The sequence below is a fragment of the Lottia gigantea genome (assembly GCF_000327385.1).
Source record: "Lottia gigantea unplaced genomic scaffold LOTGIsca_58, whole genome shotgun sequence".
Lineage (NCBI taxonomy): Eukaryota > Metazoa > Mollusca > Gastropoda > Lottiidae > Lottia > Lottia gigantea.
This window is the reverse complement of record NW_008709979.1, coordinates 225,927-249,195: the sequence shown is the minus strand read 5'-3', so window position 1 is coordinate 249,195 and position 23,269 is coordinate 225,927. Positions and strand designations below refer to the sequence as shown.

At 30.2% G+C, this 23,269-nt stretch overlaps 1 protein-coding gene across 1 annotated transcript in view; it reads right to left on the bottom strand.

The window, feature by feature from the left end:
* The window catches only part of LOTGIDRAFT_127669 (hypothetical protein), a gene marked incomplete at both ends in the record, with an annotated part of 43,960 nt that extends 21,673 nt beyond the window's left edge, over positions 1 to 22,287 (bottom strand). The window contains 2 exons of the mRNA XM_009063453.1: positions 12,151 to 12,311; positions 22,153 to 22,287. Coding sequence (XP_009061701.1) covers positions 12,151 to 12,311; positions 22,153 to 22,287 — 296 coding nt within the window. The remainder of the gene's footprint in view (positions 1 to 12,150; positions 12,312 to 22,152) is intronic.
* Between the last annotated feature and the right edge of the window lie 982 nt (positions 22,288 to 23,269).

Here is a 23,269-nt window from a genome sequence, read left to right as displayed (position 1 = left end):
ATACTCACCGTAACTGCAGTGGGTCCATTGTTCATTGCTTAAATGAACTTTAAAATACAAAGATTAAAATTTTTCAACCTGTGTGTTTTGTCGACCTTATTATGTCGTATTATTACAGTTACTTGAAGGAGATAAAAATATATATTTGTTAGATAAAGCTTGGAAATTAACTTCAGATGACCCTTCTTGACTAGAAGATGATTATTATCATTAAAATGACATGATTGTACTAATAATTATAGTATTCTCAAAGTAACTGGGCGTTTTTTCTCAACAGAACATATAAATCTATAATATCAGTTGACAATAAAATTACTTGTTCTTAATATCAATTTTTAAATAAAGGGTCAGTAATAGTCATACAACTTACTTTATGGAAAAATTTTAGTCTACATTCAACCTACATTAACGACACATTTAAATCTACATTCAACCTACATTAAGGACAAATCTTAGTCTACCTTCAACCTACATTAAGGACAATCTAAATCTATGTTCAACCTAAATTAAAGGGAAATTTAAGACTACATTCAACCTACATTAAGGTCAAATTTAAGTCTACATTCAATCTATTCTTTGGATAAATCTAAGTCTACCTTCAACCTACATCAAGGATAATTCTAAGTCTACATTCAACCTACATTAAGGACAAATTTAAGTTTACATTCAACTACTTTAAGGTCAATTTTTTCAAGCTACGCTAAGGACAGATTTAAGTCTACAACCATCCTGGACATATAGGCTAACAGGCTGTTCCAACCAAACCTAATCAATTTTGTTTTAATTTAATGCGTTATGAATTAAGGTTGTAAAATCTGTAATAATTCATAAAAAATCACTATAACTAAGCATGGTAATTTCACAACTAATGTTATACAATAAATGATCAAAAATTGATAGACACTTCTCTAAAAGACTTAATACTGATAATGTCTAATCAGACATATGGACGCAAACCCACCCTTTGACCAACACTGAATAGGAAATTAAAAAAAAATGTCAGATCTGTCTGACATAGACAGTGACGTAATTATATTCCCATATTACAAATTAGCTGATACATTGAAACATTGAAAAGTTAAAATTTAAAGTGAATAGCTGATACACACGTAGTCATTTAAATTTGGCAATCCTTGATTGTAGAGCTCCATTTTAGATGCCTTAAATACTTCTTAGACCAAAAATCTGACATCTGGTTCATCTACAATTTAAGAAAAGTATCTGGGAGGATATGAAAATCTAAATATCCAGTTGTCATGCCATTAACGTCTGCAATTATTACTCAAGATATGTGATTATGAGATAATGTTTTGATAAAAATACAATATAACAATTTACAAATGTTTTTTGAGGAATTTTCCAATTTCTGCCCTTAAGTTTTAATGAAAATTCGACAAAAATAAAATGAATAGACCTGGAATAAGAACTGTTTTTACTTCTATCACCGTTAATGGGTCAATGTTAACTTGATATCAGGTTTTAAAAAAACATAATGCATAAAACCTTTTAAATATCATCAGGTTGTGCTTTCAATGCATGATAGAAATTGGTCAAAAAAAATTGCTCTTAAATAAATATATACTTTAGTTTATACCAAAAGATAAAAGCTTTTCCTAAATGACCAACTTTAAACTGAGACCTTTTAAAGATCAATCACAATCTTTTACTGGTAATTTGATTTGAAGACTTTTTATGACAACATCACTAGATAGAGCGCCATTTTCTAGAAAAACATGTGGTACTTTCCAAACCATTTATTAGATTATGGTTGAGTGATGGAAGAAAGAACTGCTAAAGGCAGGAAAGTGGAAGAGATTTTAAAGAATTAAGATATTAACTTTGATTCAATGGCATCACTTCCAAGCTTAAGGTGTTTACAATTCAATCTAAGGGTCAAGTAAATTGGTTGGAATTATTCAAGTCACACACAGTTTCTCTGACATTTTGCCATGTTAATGTAAAGAAATGGGAGTTTTTCTGTCCTTACAGTTACAAAACACTATGATGGAAAATTCATATCTTGACCTATATTGGTCAAAATGGGAGCTACTTATCTTAAAACCATATGACAACTTGCTACCAGAGAATACACTTATATACTAGTGGAAAAAATTCCAACTGTTACCTTTCACCAATCTAAATTCAATATTTTAAAACTACATGACTGCCAATAATGATTCTCTGACTAACACAATTCACAGTTCTAGAATCTAGAATCACAAATAATAAATTACATTGTTACTGGTCCAAATAGATCCCAAACTTTAATTAAAATCTTAATTGATCATTAAAATTATCTATAAGCCATCTTATAACATTAATAACAAGAATATTAATAAAGGTTTGTAAAATAGTTTTGTTGAATGACAGATCAATCATATACCTTGTTTGATATATCATGGCATATATCTAAATTTCCTAAAACAGTAATTTTTTTAGTTTCATTCTGAGGTCAATTTAAAGTAAACTTTATAGAAAATAATTCAAATAATTTTCCAAAAGTCACAAGATTTATCAGTCTATTTAACATTAGACCAAACTTTCGTTCTGTGTTTTTTAGCTTGTATTTTCATTACAGCCACTTCAATTAGGGTCTTAAGATTGATTTCTTAAATTTTGTCAAAATAACCTTTTGACCTAACCCAACCAAATTTCTGCTCTCTTCTCTCATCTTGTTAGAGGGTGAGGGAATTTGATTTTTTAAAGCAGATGTCATCTAGTTAGGTCAAAAGGTTATTTTGACAATGTTAAGGAGGCCAGTCTTTAGACCCCAACTGATGTGGCTATATTAAAATTAAAAGCTAAAACGGAACGAAAGTTTAGTCTTATTTTAATTAGACAGAAAACCACCAATGGACAGAAAAAAAAATTATATCATATTCTTCAGTGTTTGTTGTGAAATACTCAATATCTTCAAATGATATATCATTTTAACCTTTAGTTTTAATATGTCAAGGATGTTATTCTATTAATGTTTGAAAGTTCAATCATTTTGGTCTAGTTAAGACTGTGTTAGATGGAATAACTTATACCATCTCTGGAACAATGTATGGGAAATAAAAATATGAAAAAGCGGAATAATAACCAAAAATCTTGTCCAAGCATGACAAAATTAGGAGCAATAATTGTATAGTAGTGGACTTCAAATGAGAAGTATCATCAGGTGTTTCGAAAAGAGTATGCATGGTCAGCTTTGCATGTCAGCCACTACAATATAGGCCAAAATCATGAGATATAATCAGATCATTTTCAGATGGGACTAAATAAATATGCAAAAATTTTAGAAGCAGATTTGGTGTATTTGTCCATAATGACCAAAAAAATTTCATACAATGATATTTGAGGTTTCAGCAATTTCAACTTGACATTTAGCCAGAAAGCCCAAGAATAGCATATGAGTTGGGAAATATACACCATAAGCTGGTGATTGAGATATGTTACTGAACATGAAAGGAAAATTAACCAAGTCATCACCTTTGTCTGACACACAGATTGTGGTAGTTTACAATTTCAAGTAGCAAATCCAAGTAGAACGCTTAGTCTTAGAATCAGTAAGGTCTTTAATTTCTGACTCTCATGAGTAGATTTTGATAAAACAGAAAATAATTCAGATCAAGAGAGAGCATGGTAATGGTAAGTGAACCAATTTAAGTAACAAGTGAGTAAGGTTTTCTTTCTCATTAACAAACTAACAAGATACATGATGGACAGTCTGATCCTTATTTCGAGCCATCGAGTAATTATCTAATATTTTATCTCTAGCTTGTCTCGGCAACCTCGCATCAATTTAAAGAAATCAATGATCTAAAGATAAATAGGGTCAATAGAGAAGCAATTTACGTGTTCGTCCAATTTGACAGTTTTTCTCCAATAATTTCTATGTCATCTGATAAAAACTAATGCCTTCTCATCAAATTACAAATTGGCTACGTTACGATATCAGCAATAGCTTGAAATATATTGCACATATAATGGAAATATTTTTGTATCAAAACAGTCAATGAAAAAGCAGACATACAACATGTTAGAAAAAATTAGTTTCTCTGCTCCTGATGTGTTTGGTAATTTATATTTTAGCAATATTCAGCAAAAGAAACTAGTTTTGACACATATAGATTTCAGAGCTTCAGTTGCATGTTAAATCCTTTAGAAATCCTGTCAACATAGAGTGCATGTCAAGTAGACCTACTATAGTATGTTATTAGATCTCAGATATATGTAGTTGATAACTCTGCTCTGTTCTTGTCTTACATGATTATTCATGTCAACAACACAATTACATAAAAGGTATTGTATTTATAAAACATTTTCTATGCTAGAGGGTATTTTCCAATTAGTTATGATGTTTGATTTGTTTAGCAACATTATCTATCAAATATGTATAAACAATCTGATCCCTAATCTTAACTTGGTAGTAGACATTCTATTCTTGAAAATGTTTTTTAAGCTATCAAATTCATGCTGTACCCAACATTTTTCTAGTTTACTAATCAAAACCTGCCTAAAAATTATCTAGTGCCAGTTGAATTATTTACTTTTTTAAAAATACAGGCTACATGGACTTGCAGAAAGAGAGTTGAGTTGACAAACCCAGTTGCACAGTTGCTTCAAGCAATTTAAAATGCCAAACCTCAAGTTCTTGTAACTGGCCAAAACCAAACTGGATTTTATACAATCCTCAAAAGAGCCCATTAACTCATAAAACACCAATTTAAATAAGATTATCTGAATTTAATCTTTAAATAAATCCACATAATAAAAACAAAGTAAAAAGTATTTGATGAAGCTGGCAAGTTCCCTAATAATGAGGTATTATTAACAGCCATTTTTGGAATAGAACACAGTTAAGACTTCTTCACAATCAATCTGTAGTCTGGTAAAAAACAGATCAGACGAGGTATAAGTAGTTATTAGGTAAAGAAAAATGTCTAGTTATTTGATTATTCAAACTGAACAAGGTCTATTATCTGTAAATTATTTCAATTATAGTATAAATTATACATAAATCATATAATAATAGTTTAGAAATCAAAATATAGAAATCTTGGGATATTTATATTATGTCTAGTCTGTTGAATAGTGTCTTAGAAATATAAAACACATCTCCAACTCTGATTCAATATTATACTGCTGTTCTCAGAGACAGAATACATGAATAAAATTGAGGCTAAACTTCCACATTTATCATGGACTGATTATACCATATATATATTCACAGACTTAGTCAAGTGTCTCCAAATATGGTCTCCACGATCTTTCTTAACTTTGTCTCATTCACTTAATCTAATGTTTCTACAAATTTTGTCATTCATTTTCTTTTTAACTTTCTCATTTCCTGTGACCTTTTTGTAACTTTTTCAATCATTATGTTTTTAACCTTTCTATAACTTTTTTTTTCATTTGCTTTCAACTTCTAGAATTTCTCTGTCATCTTTACAACTTTTGTCTGAAGTATTTCCTACACACTTTCTTTTTGTACATTTAATTTTGTAAATCTTTCTAATACTGTCATCTCAATAACTCTCTGCTCTTTTGTTGCCTTTCTTTAGACTCTGTTGACTTATTCACTTTCTTCAACCTTTATATAACTTAACTTATTCACTTTCTTCAACCTTTATATAACTTGACTTATTCACTTTCTTCAACCTTTATATAACTTGACTTATTCACTTTCTTCAACCTTTATATAACTTGACTTATTCACTTTCTTCAACCTTTATATAACTTGACTCATTCACTCTTTATATAACTTGACTCATTCACTTTCTTCAAACTTTATGTAACTTGACTCATTTATTTGTCCTTTTCAAAAAGTATGTGGCACTCTCATTCTTTGCTCTAGTCTCACTGATCCTGAATGTGGGTGAAATAAAAAGAATATTATTGACTGCTACATGAAACTTCCATTAAAAATAAACTATATGAGAATACATGTATTACTAGTTAGTATCAGGATGAATAATTGGAGGTTTTACATCATGTTAATCTGCAATTTAGTGGGATAATGAAGATCAGATAGGCAAAACATGGAATGCTTTAAGATTCTGACTAGATAATGATTGTGATCTATTTCATAAACTTGTTTAATTGCCAAGAATGACCTTGCCAACTTGATGTGGGAGTCTTATAATTAAGCTAACAAACACTAAGCTATTATAAGCCTTACAGCTATTATGTATAATATTTCCAATGTATTTGAGGACAAGATTAATCACTGCAATACTATATTATACTAGGATGTACTTTATTACATGTAATTGTTATTTGGTGTAATGGCATAAAAACATGAATTTCTTGAAAACATCCAGATATTCATTGAGATAAACTTACTTGACCTACATTTAACTATCCATCAAGATAACCTTACTCTACCAACATCCAGAGATCCATTAAGATAACCTTTCTCTATCAACATCCAGAGATCCATCAAGATAACCTTTCTCTATCTAACATCCAGAGATCCATCAAGATAACCTTACTCTACCTAACATTCAGAGATACATCATGATAACCTTACTTTACCAACATGCAGAGATCCATCAAGATAACCTTACTCTACCAGCATTAAGATATCCACCAAGATAAACTTACTCTCCCAATATTTAACTATCAACCAAGATAAACTTACTCTATCAACATTTTTTTAATGTAATGATTTACATCCTTTTTGGAATGACCTTAAGAGCAAATAAAACGATATCTCGACTCAAGCCATTGTATCGTTGGAAACAATTATTTTAAATTATTCAATATGCGGAAAATATAAGGAATTAATAGATTTCATAATTTTATATGCAAAACTATATATTCATAATTGTAAATTTAAGGGAGACACTCCCAACCTCTTACATTTAAATGAGAGACTTAAACAAATTGAAGAAAATGAAAAACTAATAGCGATGAATGACGATAAACTTGAAAAGACACATGGAGAGATGGTCTGGCCTGTAATATTTTTTGTAATTTACTATTGATGAAATTAAACAGATAAATATTATTATTATCTTTTTTTATATTATTATTCTTATTTGTATTATTATTATTATTATTATTATTATTATTATTCTTATTTATATTATTATTCTTATTTATATTATTATTATTATTATTATTATTATTATTATTATTATTATTATTCTTATTTATATTATTATTATTATTATTATTATTATTATTATTATTATTATTATTCTTATTTATATTATTATTATTATTATTATTATTATTATTATTATTATTATTATTCTTATTTATATTATTATTATTATTATTATTATTATTATTATTATTATTATTATTCTTATTTATATTATTATTCTTATTTATATTATTATTATTATTATTATTATTATTCTTATTTATATTATTATTATTATTATTATTATTATTATTTGTACCTATATTATTGCAAATACTATTAGTAATCTTTGTAGTAGAAATAAGTTGTAAATATGCTATTATTAGTAATAAAAGCTTTCAAAAAAAAAAAAAAAATAAAAATACTCTATCAACATCAAGAGATCCATCAATATCCAGAGATCCATCAATATCCAGAGATCCATCAAAATAAACTTACTCTACCAACATTCAGAGATCCATCAAAATAAACTTACTCTACCAACATTCTAGATATCTTTGAGATTGACATCTTAGTGACTCTAATTCTACCTTATGCTTGGCATTTGAGAGGAATGACATAATTAAATACAAATCAATTGTAATGAGATACTGTGAAATGAGTTTATTATATACTCAGAAAACTAGAATTCTACTTTCAATAAATTTAACCTTATAAAGTCATGTCCATACACTAACACTGAGAAGTTTGGTATCCATTCTGAATATGCAACACAACGTTATGGTGGTTGATTTGTATTTAATTATGTCATCCCTCTCAAATGCCAAGCATAAGGTAGAATCTCTTTTTTGTCTAAAACCATCAGGAGGCATTCACCTTGATATAGTTACGGCCCTGCAATAGTAGTAAAGGGTAACCATCCACTGGGCTAGCTGAGACTTGCCAATCAAGCTACACTTTTTCAGATCACTATTGTAGAAAAGCTAAACTTAGTTTAATTTTAGCTTTGTGAATGATATCTATCAAATCTAACAATTAATTAACTTCATTATTTTTTTCCTTTTTTACGCTCTATTTAAATTTGGATGATGCTAATTATGCTCTCACTATTCTAGAATAATCAATCAGTTAGAAAAAGCATGAAAATTTCCGTTTAATTCCCTAAAATAAAAGAGACACATTACGTAATAAATCATTTTGCCAACCAAGATCTATTTGTAGAAATACTAATAAAGAAAAGGAATTATTGTATCTTCTTCAAATCTATTGCCTTACATCTTTTAATCTGTCAGTAGTGCCATTCGGAAATAGTTCCTTCAATGATGTCTGTATTTATTTTGGCTACAGTACAGTTATTGGATAAAGCCATTTGTAATCATTATGAAATCCCCATTGGTCAGACAATATTTAATATCCGTTTCACAAGATTGGACGTCTGGCTAAGTACACAATAAAACCACTTCTGCTCTTTACTATTAGCGGCCAATCAGTAATCAAAGTTTTAAGACTGTTTCATGATCAGACTATTAGTCAGAAATGAGGTTTAGCTAAGAAAAAATGGCTACTCAATGAAATTAATGTTGAAGACTTGGTTCTTTAAGACTTTGGTTACTTTATATCAATACTGTTCCCAAAATACACCTTTATTCTGCAAATTTAATACAATGTATTAATACGCATCCCTTATGACTTCCACATAGATATTAATGTTAACATGGTATAATTATATTCTATAACATGTAACGGTTCAAAAACTCTGCTGATAGACAATATTATAGTTCCTGAAGTCAATCTTCAGCTTATTAGATTTGGGCTCATGATGATCCACTAGAATATGATGCCATTCTGCTAGTGAGTTTCTCATGTTGAGAGTTGAAAGAATCATTAAAATATAAAATAATGTGAATTAAAGTGAATGACATTAACATTATGTGATGTCGCTTGGTAATGGCCGCTTGGGTATATACCACGGTAAACGATGAATGATACAGAGGTTGTTAGTATTAAAATAGTAAACTGGAAGGGAAATCTGTATTTCTTCCCATACAACATCTTGTAACGAGGCTCATTTTTTTATCTTTTAGACCTGAAGTTATTAAAGTAAAGCTAAGCTAACAGACAGAAACGTGCAAGTAAATAATTGAATGTTTGAACAAGATACTAGTCGATAAATTGAGAGGAAGATAAGATGTTCTGACATGCTCACCCCTCTAAATTACATTGATAACTCTGACCTCATCAATTCCCCTCAACATCATCAAGTCATAATCTGTTTAAATAATGTGACCAGACACCATAATGAAACCATAATTGTCTGCCTCTGTCATAATTATAGGTCAGAAGATTTTGTATCAGTGAGTTTGACGTCATGTCAACACTAACTGGGCCTTTCTAAACACTTTTAGATTGATATCTTCAAGGTAGACTGATTTCTGAAACTTAACAAATAACCAGTCTTTCAGAGTCACACAACTTTCATTTACTGAAGACCAATGGAGCCTTGCTAAGATGGCCAAGATGAAAATTCAACTCTAAAAGTATTTGGCAATGATGGGAGAAACTTTCAAGCTATCTTGAAGTCATGACTAAAGTCAATCACTAAGAAATATCTTAGCAATTGTCCATAAAAATGGTAATAATTCGCCCACCATCGTTCTTTCTCTATTATCACATTATATGACGGAAATCAAGCTCGGGAAAGAAATAAAAGCAGACTGTGGCCATGCTGTTTCTTAATAACCACTTTCAAATCTTTTCCATTTATCATTTCTCTCATTTCTTGAAGAAGGCAAAAATTTATATTAAAGAAAAATTTGATCCATCTTTCTTCTCTAATGAACTTATAGTAAATCAATCTTAAAATGGAATCATGTGGGTTGTTCTTTTTCTTTCTTTTATTAACAGCAGACATTTCTTTAGATATATTTTGATATGGAGTTTGAAACAGTAAAATGAATAGGGGGGGCAGATAGTAGTTACATTATGCACAATTAACCAATCAAATTAGTTATTTTTATCATGTTATTTATATCATTGTTACCCAAATTAATCTTCAAACATGATCAAGATCAGCAAAACTCAGAAGATCCCACATAATCTGCACTGATATCACATACATAATTCAGAAAAAATATACTTCCTCCCACTGGACATTTCCTGAAGAAAATACTTGTATCAGAAACTAAAGTGCAACTAAATTTATCAGTTGATTGCTTCAGGGAATTTGGAATCGATTGAAATATTAATTTTTTATATTTTTTTCTAATACTTGATCTGAATATCCGGACAAGAGAATTTGGCTTTTATATAAAAATAATTTGTTGAAATTGAGGGGGAAGCAATAGAATTAATGTGATAACATTTATTTTACTCTGAGGAAATGTGTATCTAGAAATAACATCAAGTTATCATTTTGTCAAATCAAAGTTTCCAAGACGGCTGTAATTCTCTAGAGACTATCTCCAAATTAATACACACATTTCAAACGTAGTCATGTTTTTCTGGAAACCCAGCAAACCTATCTATATATCCCCCTGAGATTATACATGCCAATAAACTAATTTGATTTCAAGACAGTTCAGATAATTAGACTGATTTTTTTTAGAATTTTTTACAGACTAGAATATCTAAGTAAACCGACATCACGTTTATTGAATAAATAGCAAACGAATTAAGTGAATTAACATAGTTTAAATGTTCATTGCAAGGCAAGCATCTGTAACCTCGCATTCAGGAGCCTGTTGTCAAATTTCTGATTGGTCAATAATTTCATGGCAATGACCACTCAATGTTCATACTGTATCTTTACGATTATTTTAAAGTTACAATTTTATAAAAACAAGTCCTGATTGTCTAGTATGGTTGACTACTCTCTAGTAATATGTGATTGCATACAAAAATATTGGGTCTAACTAGAAAGCAAGTGTAAATTTAATATTACTTAACAACATATCTGAATTTACTGGTTAAATTGTCTGCTTAGGCTTTGAATTTTGTCATAAAAACATATCCTCAATAGAGAATAATCATGTTGTCAACTTTTTTCAAAAGCCCATGTGCCCAATATTTCATATAGTTTTTCCTCTCCTAACATTTTACTTGAAGTATATCAAGTTTAATTCTTTAGAAGCCACATATACAATTTGTGCACTTTAAAGCTTAACAAATTACTTCTACAGCATATCATTTAAAAAAATCAAATTTTTCAAATATAACTTCTGATTCTAGTAACATAAGATTAGATGTAAGCTGATTATGTGAAAACATTAATTAGAGTTACACTAATGCTCTTTAACAATCCAGAATTCAAATTACTTCAGTTCACATAGGTCAAATTCTCCAACTGGTAAAGTTCATCATCAATTACTGATTTCTTTATGGAATTATAATTATCAATACAAAGACATCATAGAGTCTTCAGGCTATTCAATAAGATTTGTAATGATATATTCATTCAACCAGAAATTATTGGAAAAATATATATTGATCTATCCCATAAATAAAGTGCATGTTTTACTTGGGGAAATATTTAGTATTAATGTAATATCATAGAATTTTAACTATTTATCAAATGATAGTATTCCATTGATAATAGTTCAACAGTCATAGCTAATACAGATACATTGTAGGTCTTTGGAGGCTATTTGGAGACCATTTTGAGAACAATTCAGTTACTTTTGTAATTCTGTGATTCAGTCAATCTAGCTAGTTTTGGAAAATGTGATATATAATTTTATGGTTGACCTTCACCGAGTCATTAAAGGAGTTTGCATCAGGCAGAGTATGCTAAGTCTTCCAGACATCTGATAATATGTTTCATCATGAAATACTTCCTCAAATGAAATGTTTTGTGTTGCAGATATGTTATAAGATTTGGAGTTTCATAAAGTGGTTTGGATCATTAACATTTGGGTGTTTTCTGTATGCTTAAGTCTGTATTTCTATTCAAAGTCTTCAAATATTCGAAGTGAAAGAATTTTTTTTGTGAAATTGTTTATGAAAATGCTTGTTGTCACATTTCTATTATTTTCATGTTGAACTTTAACTAAGAAATGTATAAAAAGCAAACTTACTGGCACTCCTCCACCCCATGTTGGATTGAAATAATTTTTGGATGTCGTATTCGCGATAGCTGTGTAACATCCTTGCGTAAAATCTCTGATACAGTTTCTCTACGTCTGGGTTTGTGTAATTTATCAGCCACTTTCTTCTCAAACCAAAACACAGATGCTTCCTGAAAAATCAAAGAATAGTTTTGATACAGAATTTTATCCAGATTTGTCTAGCTCTTTCAGTAGCTCTTTATTTAGGTTATATAATCACAGCCATGAAGAAATACTAACCAGATCATCATTAATGGGTTATTTTACATGATAAATATGCATGTTTTCAGATTATCACCAACAGGGCTCCACTGTAAATATATCACCACCTCTTTTAACATCTTTTAGCTGACAAGTCCAGTGTATGGGATCTGACATATTCATGATCAATTCTTGCCATTCTGATAACAACACAGACCCAGTTGTTTTGTGTCATGTTTTCTTTGTGCAACACTCCATTGCCTATATCTGATCTAATGAAATTCCATGGAGATAAAATTGGACCGAACATGAGTTGATATAGAAATTTGTCAAGACCATGAATGGCAAGTGAAGTCCCCTTATGAAAATGGGTTATAAATTCAAAGGATGGCTGTGGTTAAAGATGTATTTGAGTTTTCAAAATTATTATTCACCGTATTATTCAAAATAATTAATTGGGATTGTTAATAAACATACACTATACTGATTTTGTTCAGAAAACAGTGTAATGTCTATTGCTCTAACTTGTAACCAAGTTATATTGCCAGACTTCAACGAAAAATGAATTTCTATAGACATGTAAAAACACACTAGCGTAACAACACATACAGACAGAATTTTACTGTAATAGATATTTCCTACAAGATGATTTATAAAATCAATTTAATTATTTGTCAGTTATACAAATATAATTTTCAATAAATGGAAAACCATCAATAATATGAAATACATAGTTAAAACCTTGTGCACAATTGAATGATTTTGTTTGTTATTAACTTTTACGTCTACATATTTTCCAGTCTGTAGAATTCAATTGCCAATAACCACATCTTAAATCCAGTAATGTACAGATTTGAGTACACAGTGCATTTCTTTTGTTTCACATTTGATTAATTATACATTTGAATTCCTTTTATTAAGAAACAACACAAATAATTATGTTGCTAAGAATCAACACAAAATCAGTATGCATTTCTTGTTTACAATTTCAAAGGCAATAAGGAAAGTACCCATGCTGTGGATAGAATTTTAACTTTCAACTGAACTTCAAATAAAACTGACCATGTGATGCAAAATATCAAATTTTCAACATTGTTCAAGATTTGGATTATAGCTATTCACTCATGTTAGCAATGATTTTACGCACTAAAATAATGAATAAAGGCAATACCCTGAAATGTGTAACGAGGGATATGTACCAGGACAGTGACATCATTTTCAATTTCTGTCCCTGGATCTTGTCTTATTCAGAAGACTAGAAACTGTTTTGATCCGGCCCTCTGACATGTACTACGATTACAATCGGGTTACAACATCTAGGTTCTTTCTTGACATATATGTTGGACAAAGCACTTAACTTGGTTAGACACTATATATTTCCTTTTTAATGATGTAAAGACATGATCAATATGTAACCTAGAATGATCTGATGAAGAAAGTTTTAAATCTAGGCTACTGCTCTAATTCAGTCAGAGATGTAAGTCTGCAGATTTAATTCCTTGAAGTACAATGAATGAAACCAAAATAATACCAAGGTCTTAGATTGATAGGTCTATCATTCATCTAAAAGTAATTAATTTGCCATTACTGTTAGATGGTTTGAAACCAACAAAAATAGGGCATTAATTCTTGTATTATACAGAATACATAATACATGTATCTTATTTCATTGTGTAAGAAAAATAAGTTCCATGCATTCAAATTAGAAAATTATACACTGGCATTGATTGTTTACACTGATAGAGACAACTGTATATATAGATGTATTATCTAGAGGACTGTGTCTGCTCTTATACTTCTGTACTCAATACTGCTAAAAATTCTACAATATTTTTGTTAACCCTTTCAAGTCACCAACTTATGCGACCGGTTGTTACTAAGTGTGGTCATATGCCACTAACACTCAGGGTTCAGTTAACAATTTAGTCAATATGTGCATCATGATCAAGTGCAATGTTTACAGTTTAAAGTTTGCCAATGCCAAATTCCTAACGATACGCTTCATATAAGCTTTCAAGATTTCCAGGCAAAAACCATAAGTGTTGTTGAGCTAGGGGATCCATGTTCTTCAGAATATTTGCTTTGTCAAATACTTGTCCATAAAGCAAGCTAATTCTACATTGATATTATGCAGTTTCTCCTTTTTGTTACCGGTAATTAGTTTGTCACTTCTTTTAACCATCTTATTTGCTCCTTCCCATGAGGGATTAGGTTTTCTCTTGATATAGAAAAAAAAAGTTTGAAAGATTGTCTTATCAAGCTATTGAACACAGGTTGGTAAAACCATGACACAGATTTATCATTTGTTTTTACTATGGTGAAGAATCGATAGATCAGCTTTTATTACTGTTGAAGAATATTTAAAGGAGAATAATGGTATATAGAGACAAGACAGACAATATATTGGTACTGAACAATGTCATTTAGTCATCCACAATGATTTATTATTTTTATATCTGACAATTCACAGGGGACCTGAACCTGTTGGGATTCCTCACTTTATTTAACATAGACTGATTTAACTGTTATAAATTTGTATTATCTAATGCTTCTGTTGATATATCCTTTCAAAGTTTCATTTTATATTAGTTTCATAACTTTACACATATTTACTTCAAGGCCAGTGTTATTATCCCAATGTTGTGCAAATTCATTATGTTCATCATGCAGATTACCATCTGTAACCCGAAATTTCGTTACGTTTTTTTATAAGCTTTTATTTTTAATATGGCCCCTTCAGTCCAGGTCTAACCACAGCCCACTTAAAAGATCAAATTAATTTATTGATCTTATCTGGTAAACACAGCCCTGGAGAGGGTAGAAATTTGATTGGTTAAAGCAGACGTCATCTAGTTAGGTCAAAAGGTTAATTTGACGAAAGCTAATGTTCAATTTTAATTAGACTGATTATTGACAAATTACTACACAATGAATGAAAAGGGGTACTACCTCCTAATTTTTAAATCCTGAATTGGCTAATGAAGATAAGAAACCTAATGAAGATGGACAACATCTATGCCTCTAGGGTAATTCTGCCAGGACAGTGGTATTGATCCTGTTCCTGTGAAATTTCAATCTGTAGAAGTATCTTTTTCATGATCAGCCTGTCACACACAGGGCCTCAAATTACAGTCCCATCTGAACCTTAAGATTTTTTCCCATTCAAGCTACTATCCCAACCTATGTTAGGAACAAACCCCAGTTAGCAGGCAAGCATCTGGCTTATGGCACATCTGTAAGCTAAGAAATGATATCCTGCAAAATTCCAGGAACAGAATGACTTTCTCTATGAATTTTCTTCTTATTTTTTTCAAAATTTTCCGAAGTCATTATTTACAAAATCCCAATCATGGAAATTCACGCTTTTCTTTTCAGTTATTTGCATCAATTTGAATTCTTGTTACATTACTATCGCTTTAAACACTGGCACTAACCTACACTCTTATCATTCAATACAGAAGTTCATGTCAATTAGAGGCAAATGGAATCTTCATTGAGCCTAATTAACTTTCAATAAATGAAAATATCCAATATCTCTAATGTACCTTATCTTACAATGTTGGCACTAATTCTAAATTCTCATACATAGACACTAATAATGGCTTAATATCAAATCAGAAACTAAATTTAATACATTATTTTCAACAATAAAATTGAAATCCTATTAGATTAGTATGTGTATAAAGTTTGAAAAACATTATCAATACATTACGTTTTCAGTAATATTCTAATCTTATCAGACAATTATTTTTTATACTCATCCAAGCCATGATTTGGTTGACATAGTTCTATATCTATGAACCAATATCTTGAACACTGGCTTCTGGCATCTGAAATAGATGAGCACCCTGAAAATACTAACATACACCCCTTGTGGTACCATTACAAGAAACTACAATCAGCGATCAAATACAAAATGGCAGGTCGTTGATATTGACTAGGGAACCTATGATGAAAATTTTAAAATGTGTATAACACACAACACCAGTTAGGCAAACCCTTTCCATGGTAAGAAACTGTATGCTATACACACAAACAAACTGGCTTTTGACAGATGATTTTGACGGCTTGTCGCCTGGGAGAGTGTCAGAGAGACATTTTTGTGTAAAACAGTGTATCCTTCCTGGTGCAATTTTGATTATCAATAATGACTATTGTCTATGTTTTGGGCACTAAATTTTTACATGGCTCTTTACTTTTTTCATGATTTTTAATTTTTCTCATGGCTTTTAATTTCTCTAACAGCTCATTAACTTTCTAATTTTTCTAATGGATCTTAATTTTTCACTTGGCCCTATATATTTTTCATGGCTCTTAATTTTTCGCCTTGCTGTCTAAGAGGTATCGTAATAAGTTTAGGGTAATAAAATCTGGAGTCGAACAGTTCGGACCAGGGATAAAGATAAAATTGATGTATATTACAGTGTTTAAATAATACTCTTGGACTATATTTTATATCATTGATGAAAACTGTCACACTCCTACAACCTCATTTAGAACTTTATCTTCATCTCAACTACACTAATACCAAATCTATTCCTTTTAAAATCAAATTTTCTTCAGACTTATTCAATTTCACGTCTCACGATTTCACTAGATTATCATCTATTTTACTGGTCGATACAAAATATTGCATTAAAAACTCTTGCGACATTATTCCGAGAAGAAAACACAAATAATGTGTCTAGCTGATTTGAATGGCTTTGTTTAAAAACAATCAGTTGATTTCTAACAGGAATGTACAAGAAAACAACTGACAACGCAAACAAAATAATGTATCATTATAAAACTTGATCTTTAATTTGCTAACCTATAAAATATACTGGATCTGTAGTTGACAAATCTGGTGCTACCCATTCAACAAACATGATTTACTGAATATATATTGGTACGATTACGGCTGCACATAAAATGTCACTTTTTGTCAGAGTAGATGCAATCCATTTTTGTTTTTTTTAACAATGTCACTATGACAAGAGACAAATTTGGTATAACTTTTGGTAGCTATAAAAAGCTGAACCATTAAGATATTACCGGATATTCTACAATATCCTAAGGTCCCATGAAGTACCACAATACAGTACAAGGGGTAGGGTTAGATTAGTCAGATTACTCAATCTGATGGTTATTTTAATGGCTGCTGTAATATTGATTTCCATTTTTTTTTACCACTACCATAAACAAAATTTTGTCAGTTTAGTTCATCCAGATAATTGCTGATTTATTGTGAGGCTGAAGATTTAAATTTTTATAAATTGGTCGGATTCAAAGAATGTTTAGTAAAATTCATCCTTCATGAAATATCCCTATGTTGGACCCAGGACAGGCCTACAGGACAGGCCTACGACAGGCCTACAGGATTTGGACATCAATACTGTGTACTCTGTGTAATCCGATATACACTGAAACTGTAAAACAATATGTGATTAGCGAGAGTGCCGGAGTACTCAAAGTTCTGAGATTTTTTAAACATGTGCCATACTTACTATATATATCTCAGTGAGCCAGATAAGATTCTACAATACAAGAAAATATAATAAAAGACAATTCATATGTTATTATTAACTAATTGTTCATATTTTGAGCCACACATGAGCTTTTTATTGGAATTAATATTGTCGGAAAACATTTTATTAAAATTCCTCATTCGGTTTAAAATACCACTTATTGTTCTTCTACCTTAAACAAATTTCATATCTTAATCTTTCTGCCTCGTTGGGGAGGGCACTGCTGTTTCATAGCCAGAGAAACATAAGAACGGAAATGCTTCGCAGGAAGATTAACATTAATTGCTTGATAATTGTGGAAAAAAACACGAATGGTCAGGTTTCATATTTCCGTAGTTACGATGTAATAAATGACACGGGTACCTCTGAAAATGACCCAAGCCATTTGATCTAAAAGTAATGACCTTGATCTTGAAAGTGATTAATCACCATAATAGATCCTTTTCACGTATCTGCGATCTTTTATTTTTATGTTGGATTATCAATAATACAAGTGATTATCTAATTGGCGATAAGTGACTAAGGTGACAAGATGTTGGATAATACAGATTTTTATTTGTGTCAGGACCACTGATTAGTGTCGTAATTTGTAATACACAGAATGTCAGAGTACTCAGAGTTTTTTAAACTGACATAAGAAGGAGATTAATCTGAACCAGAAAAAGATGTCAGAAATGTCAGAAAACTCAGATATCACAGAGTACACTGTACATTTGAACTCCAAATAATTACCAAATAATTAATACTGATTTATCAATAAGTCTTAAGATTTTTCACAAAATATGACTGAGGAATATTGCATGTTGCAAGTTAAAACAATTCTTGAATATGTAAATGAAAACAAATGTTTTTCAGATTAATGTCCATTACCAACCGAGATGATGTCTGCTAGAGTGCTAGTACTGTCATACGATTGTCATTTGCCTAGTAAAAGGAGATAATGATGGTTGTGAAGTAGCATCCTGATAGCAGCTGTGAATAGGTACAGATAATCAGATCAGTGCAAAGAGATTTGACCATAAAGAATAACTGTTAGACAGTTGTCATAGCAACACAGAGACACTTTCCTCCTTATATATAAGCTTTGTTTTCTTACCTATTTAACAACAGCAATTATATCGGTGAAAAAAATTTTATAAAATATTAATAAATAAATCATTAAACTAAATAATTGACAGACCAAAGCCAAGAAAGACAGTTTAAATTAAAGTTATTAATGGTGAAAATATCACAATATTTTTCAAAATTATGCAACAATCTGTAATAAAATGGTTTTGAATCCTTTCTATGTATTCAACAACAAAAATCGCTTATTCCTTATGGTTATTAACCTGACATTCCCAAAATTATGAACAATTCTGCCTTTTAAGATCAAATTTCTGACCAGAGATCAATTTTCTTTGGCATGATTAAGAATTATAATCCTACATCAGGTTCAGACTACTATTCTATAAGTTACCAACTTCTGTCAGTTTGTGAACTGACTGCGATTTGGAAAGGTTCATATCATAATATATATATATAGTTGCTTATTTTTTTTTTTTTCATAAACCTCCTACTGGCAAGATCTTAATTCTCATACTATCCCAGGCATTTTAATTTTCATACTATCCAAGGCATCTTTATTCTCATACTATCCCAGACATCTTTATTCTCATACTATCCCAGGCATTTTAATTTTGATACTATCCCAGGCATTTTAATTCTCATACTATCCCAGGAATTTTAATTTCATACTACCCAAGGCATTTTAATTCTCATACTATCCCAGGCATTTTAATACTCATACTATCCCAGGCATTTTAATTTTCATACTATCCCGCGTTTCTTTATTCTCATACTATCCCAGGCATTTTTAATTCTCATACTATCCCAGGCATTTTTATTCTCATACTATCCCAGGCATTTTAATTTTCATACTATCCCAGGCATTTTAATTCTCATACTATCCCAGACATCTTTATTCTCATACTATCCCAGGCATTTTAATTCTGATACTATCCCAGGCATTTTAATTCTCATACTATCCCAGGCATCTTTAATTTTCATACTATCCAAGGCATCTTTATTTCTCATACTATCCCAGGCATTTTAATTCTCATACTATCCCAGGCATTTTAATTCTCATACTATCCCAGGAATCTTTAATTCTCATACTATCCCAGGAATTTTAATTTTCATACTATCCCAGGCATTTTAATTTTCATACTATCCCGCGTTTCTTTATTCTCATACTATCCCAGGCATTTTTAATTCTCATACTATCCCAGGCATTTTAATTCTCATACTATCCCAGGAATTTTAATTCTCATACTATCCCAGGCATTTTAATTCTCATACTATCCCAGAAATCTTTATTCTCATACAATCCCACAGATTTTAATTCTCATACTATCCCAGGCATTTTAATTCTCATACTATCCCAGGCATTTTAATTCTCATACTATCCCAGAAATCTTTATTCTCATACAATCCCACAGATTTTAATTCTCATACTATCCCAGAAATCTTTATTCTCATACAATCCCACAGATTTAATATTTAAAAAGCAAAGGATAAAATACATTAAGATATGTCAGGGAAACCAGAGTCGTAAGCCTTGCCATCAAAACAAATAGAAAGCTTAGCTTAGCTTAACGGTCACTGCTGTCTGAATTGTCCCAAATTCTTGAATATTTTAGAGCCTTTCCCTCAGGACAAGCCCCTTGAGATAAAATCCCTAACGATACTCTTGATTCAAATAATAAATTAGATAGTCACTTTTCTTCAATTAATGCACCAGCAACAGTATTACGTCAGTGTGTCTATATTCAATGAGTTTATTATTCAAGTTATTACTGCCATTCATATATTGTCAATTGACTTTCACTAGCTAGACAATGAAATGAAATGACCAAGGATCTCTCTTGATATTTGGTAATAACGTTAAAATAGAATCTCTAATCCTTTCAGACAATGTTAATAATAGCAAGAGAAAGGCAGCTGAAAGTAACATAATTTCTTCGTTAAAAACTCTGAAACTCAATATATTGAAGATTTCCTTAGCGCAAAGTCGCCAAAGTTGATTGATGTCATTTCTTGTTTAATTAGATGTCTGCTTGTTAACCAATTCTCCTGACATTTTAAACATAGGCAGGAAATCATAAAGTGGATAAAAGCTTTCACTAGTCCTATTACTTCATCTTTATAATATAATTTCATTTTCTTATATAAACAATGTTTCATCTTTCAACATATTTCAAAATTTCAATTAATCAAGTTCTAGTCTGTCTTGTTTATTCTCATAAAAAATGTCAATAAAATACAGTCTTTTTTTCAACATTTTTTTAATTTCCATTTTATTCCTTTTGATCAGCTTGTCTTGAAATAATACAGAACATATACTTCTTTGATTTGACATGTATTCAATGATTTTTAAGCTATAACATCATAGTTCTTGGTTTTCAAATACACAAATTTTCCTTTGAATGGTATCAAATGGATTAAACCATAAAATGTGTGTTATTGCTTAGTTATTGTACCACAAAATCAATGCCATTCTGCTTCTGAGATATCTAAGACAAAAACTCATGCCTATTATCATTTACTTTTGAACTAGGGCCTACTGCAGTTAGTGCTGGGTAAAATGATTGAAATAATCAATTATCGTTGCTACGAATGTATAATTTTGATAATCGATTATCAAATTTCATAATCGATTATATGTCCAAATTACATGTCATAATCTCTTTCACATAGGTTCCCTTAAGTACAAAAAGGCAAGAATAAACTTGAATGACGCAGAATTGACCCAAAAAATACAGAATTTTGGCATGTTTTTAATTTAGTATTAACAGGGTTTCTCAATTAAATTATTTCGATTATTAATCGATTATTGATTGGTAATCTGCTATTGATAACATCTGAATTTTGTAGTCGATACCCAGCTCTAGTTACAGTATAGTTGAACAAAAACATTTGTGCTCTTCAGCTAGGGTACTGAATAAATCATTTTTTTATTAGGATCGTTAATTATATTATATAAGTCTGGCTTGTAAAGTTTCAATTAATATTTATTCTACTTCAAAACCAAATTTATTAGTCTCGCATATATTTTGAATCTAAAAGCATATATACCATTTCTTGACAATAAATAAGCAACTTTTGACATTTACATTTTGAATATATTGTAATAAAAAGCAGGCAGTTTAACAAACAAACTTGGTATAAAATTTGATACATTGAAATAATGTGATGAAAAAGCAATAAACTTAGAATTACTTACCTTGCTATCCTCGAGCCGAATAGCTTCAAATATTTTCCAGACATTTTCTGGACCTGCAGTTCCAACTTGTCGCTGCAAATCATAGTGTTTGAGGATAGGGTTGCTGTCGTCTGATATTATAGAATGTTTTAACATGGATAACACATCCATATTACATCGGAATATACTACATGCCCGTTGACAACAGCCTTTATTACGCTGCTCTGTAATAACATCAACTGTCTCAATAGTAATCTCACACATCTACAATTCCACTAATCAAAACAAATCAAATACTTCGTCACTATTAACCTATATATTTCACTCACTTTTTACCAGAATTAAACAAGGCTTTAATCCTATTACCACACTTTGATTGTATTATTTCTCAAAACTGACTGTCACTGATTTGGTTCCTTTGATTAATTTCCAGAAATAACCTTTGTTTTACCAATTCTCACAGAAACATCTAGCAGACGACAATCACTTTCTATAGTATAAATATTCTAAATTAGTCATCTTAATAATTAATCAACATTTTATTCTGTGATTTTATGTGGTTAAAAATATGTCACAAACTTTTTTGTGACAATCACAAAATATATTGGAATACAATGGAACTGTAATTAATATATACTCTACTTCAATTACTCCCAATTTCTATATCCAAATTATTTTAACAGTGTTTTAGTGTATGTAAAGATATATCTCAAAAAACATTATCCATTATAGTCCACATTTTCCATTAAAAATATTAATGTACATCCCAATCACTATGTCTAAATCAAAACAATCACATGATTCCAACCATCTAGTTGATCTCAGCGTTGATGTATTAATATCAGTCAGTTATTGGTTCTACTAATAATTGTGTCTTCTACTGAAAGAGAAAAATACAATGATATATTTGACTGATTTGTCTTTATTCAATATATTGTGATGTAGATGATGTACTATAAATATATATAGTCAGTTGTACACCACAATTCCATCTTACAAATCAGAACCAGACATATATCAACCAAAACCAGAGAAATGTGGACTAGCGTTATCCATACAGGTAGTTTTAATGATTTCCTGGCTAAAATCATGAAAATTTGCACACCAAATGTCATGTGAGACATGTCATTAAGACAGT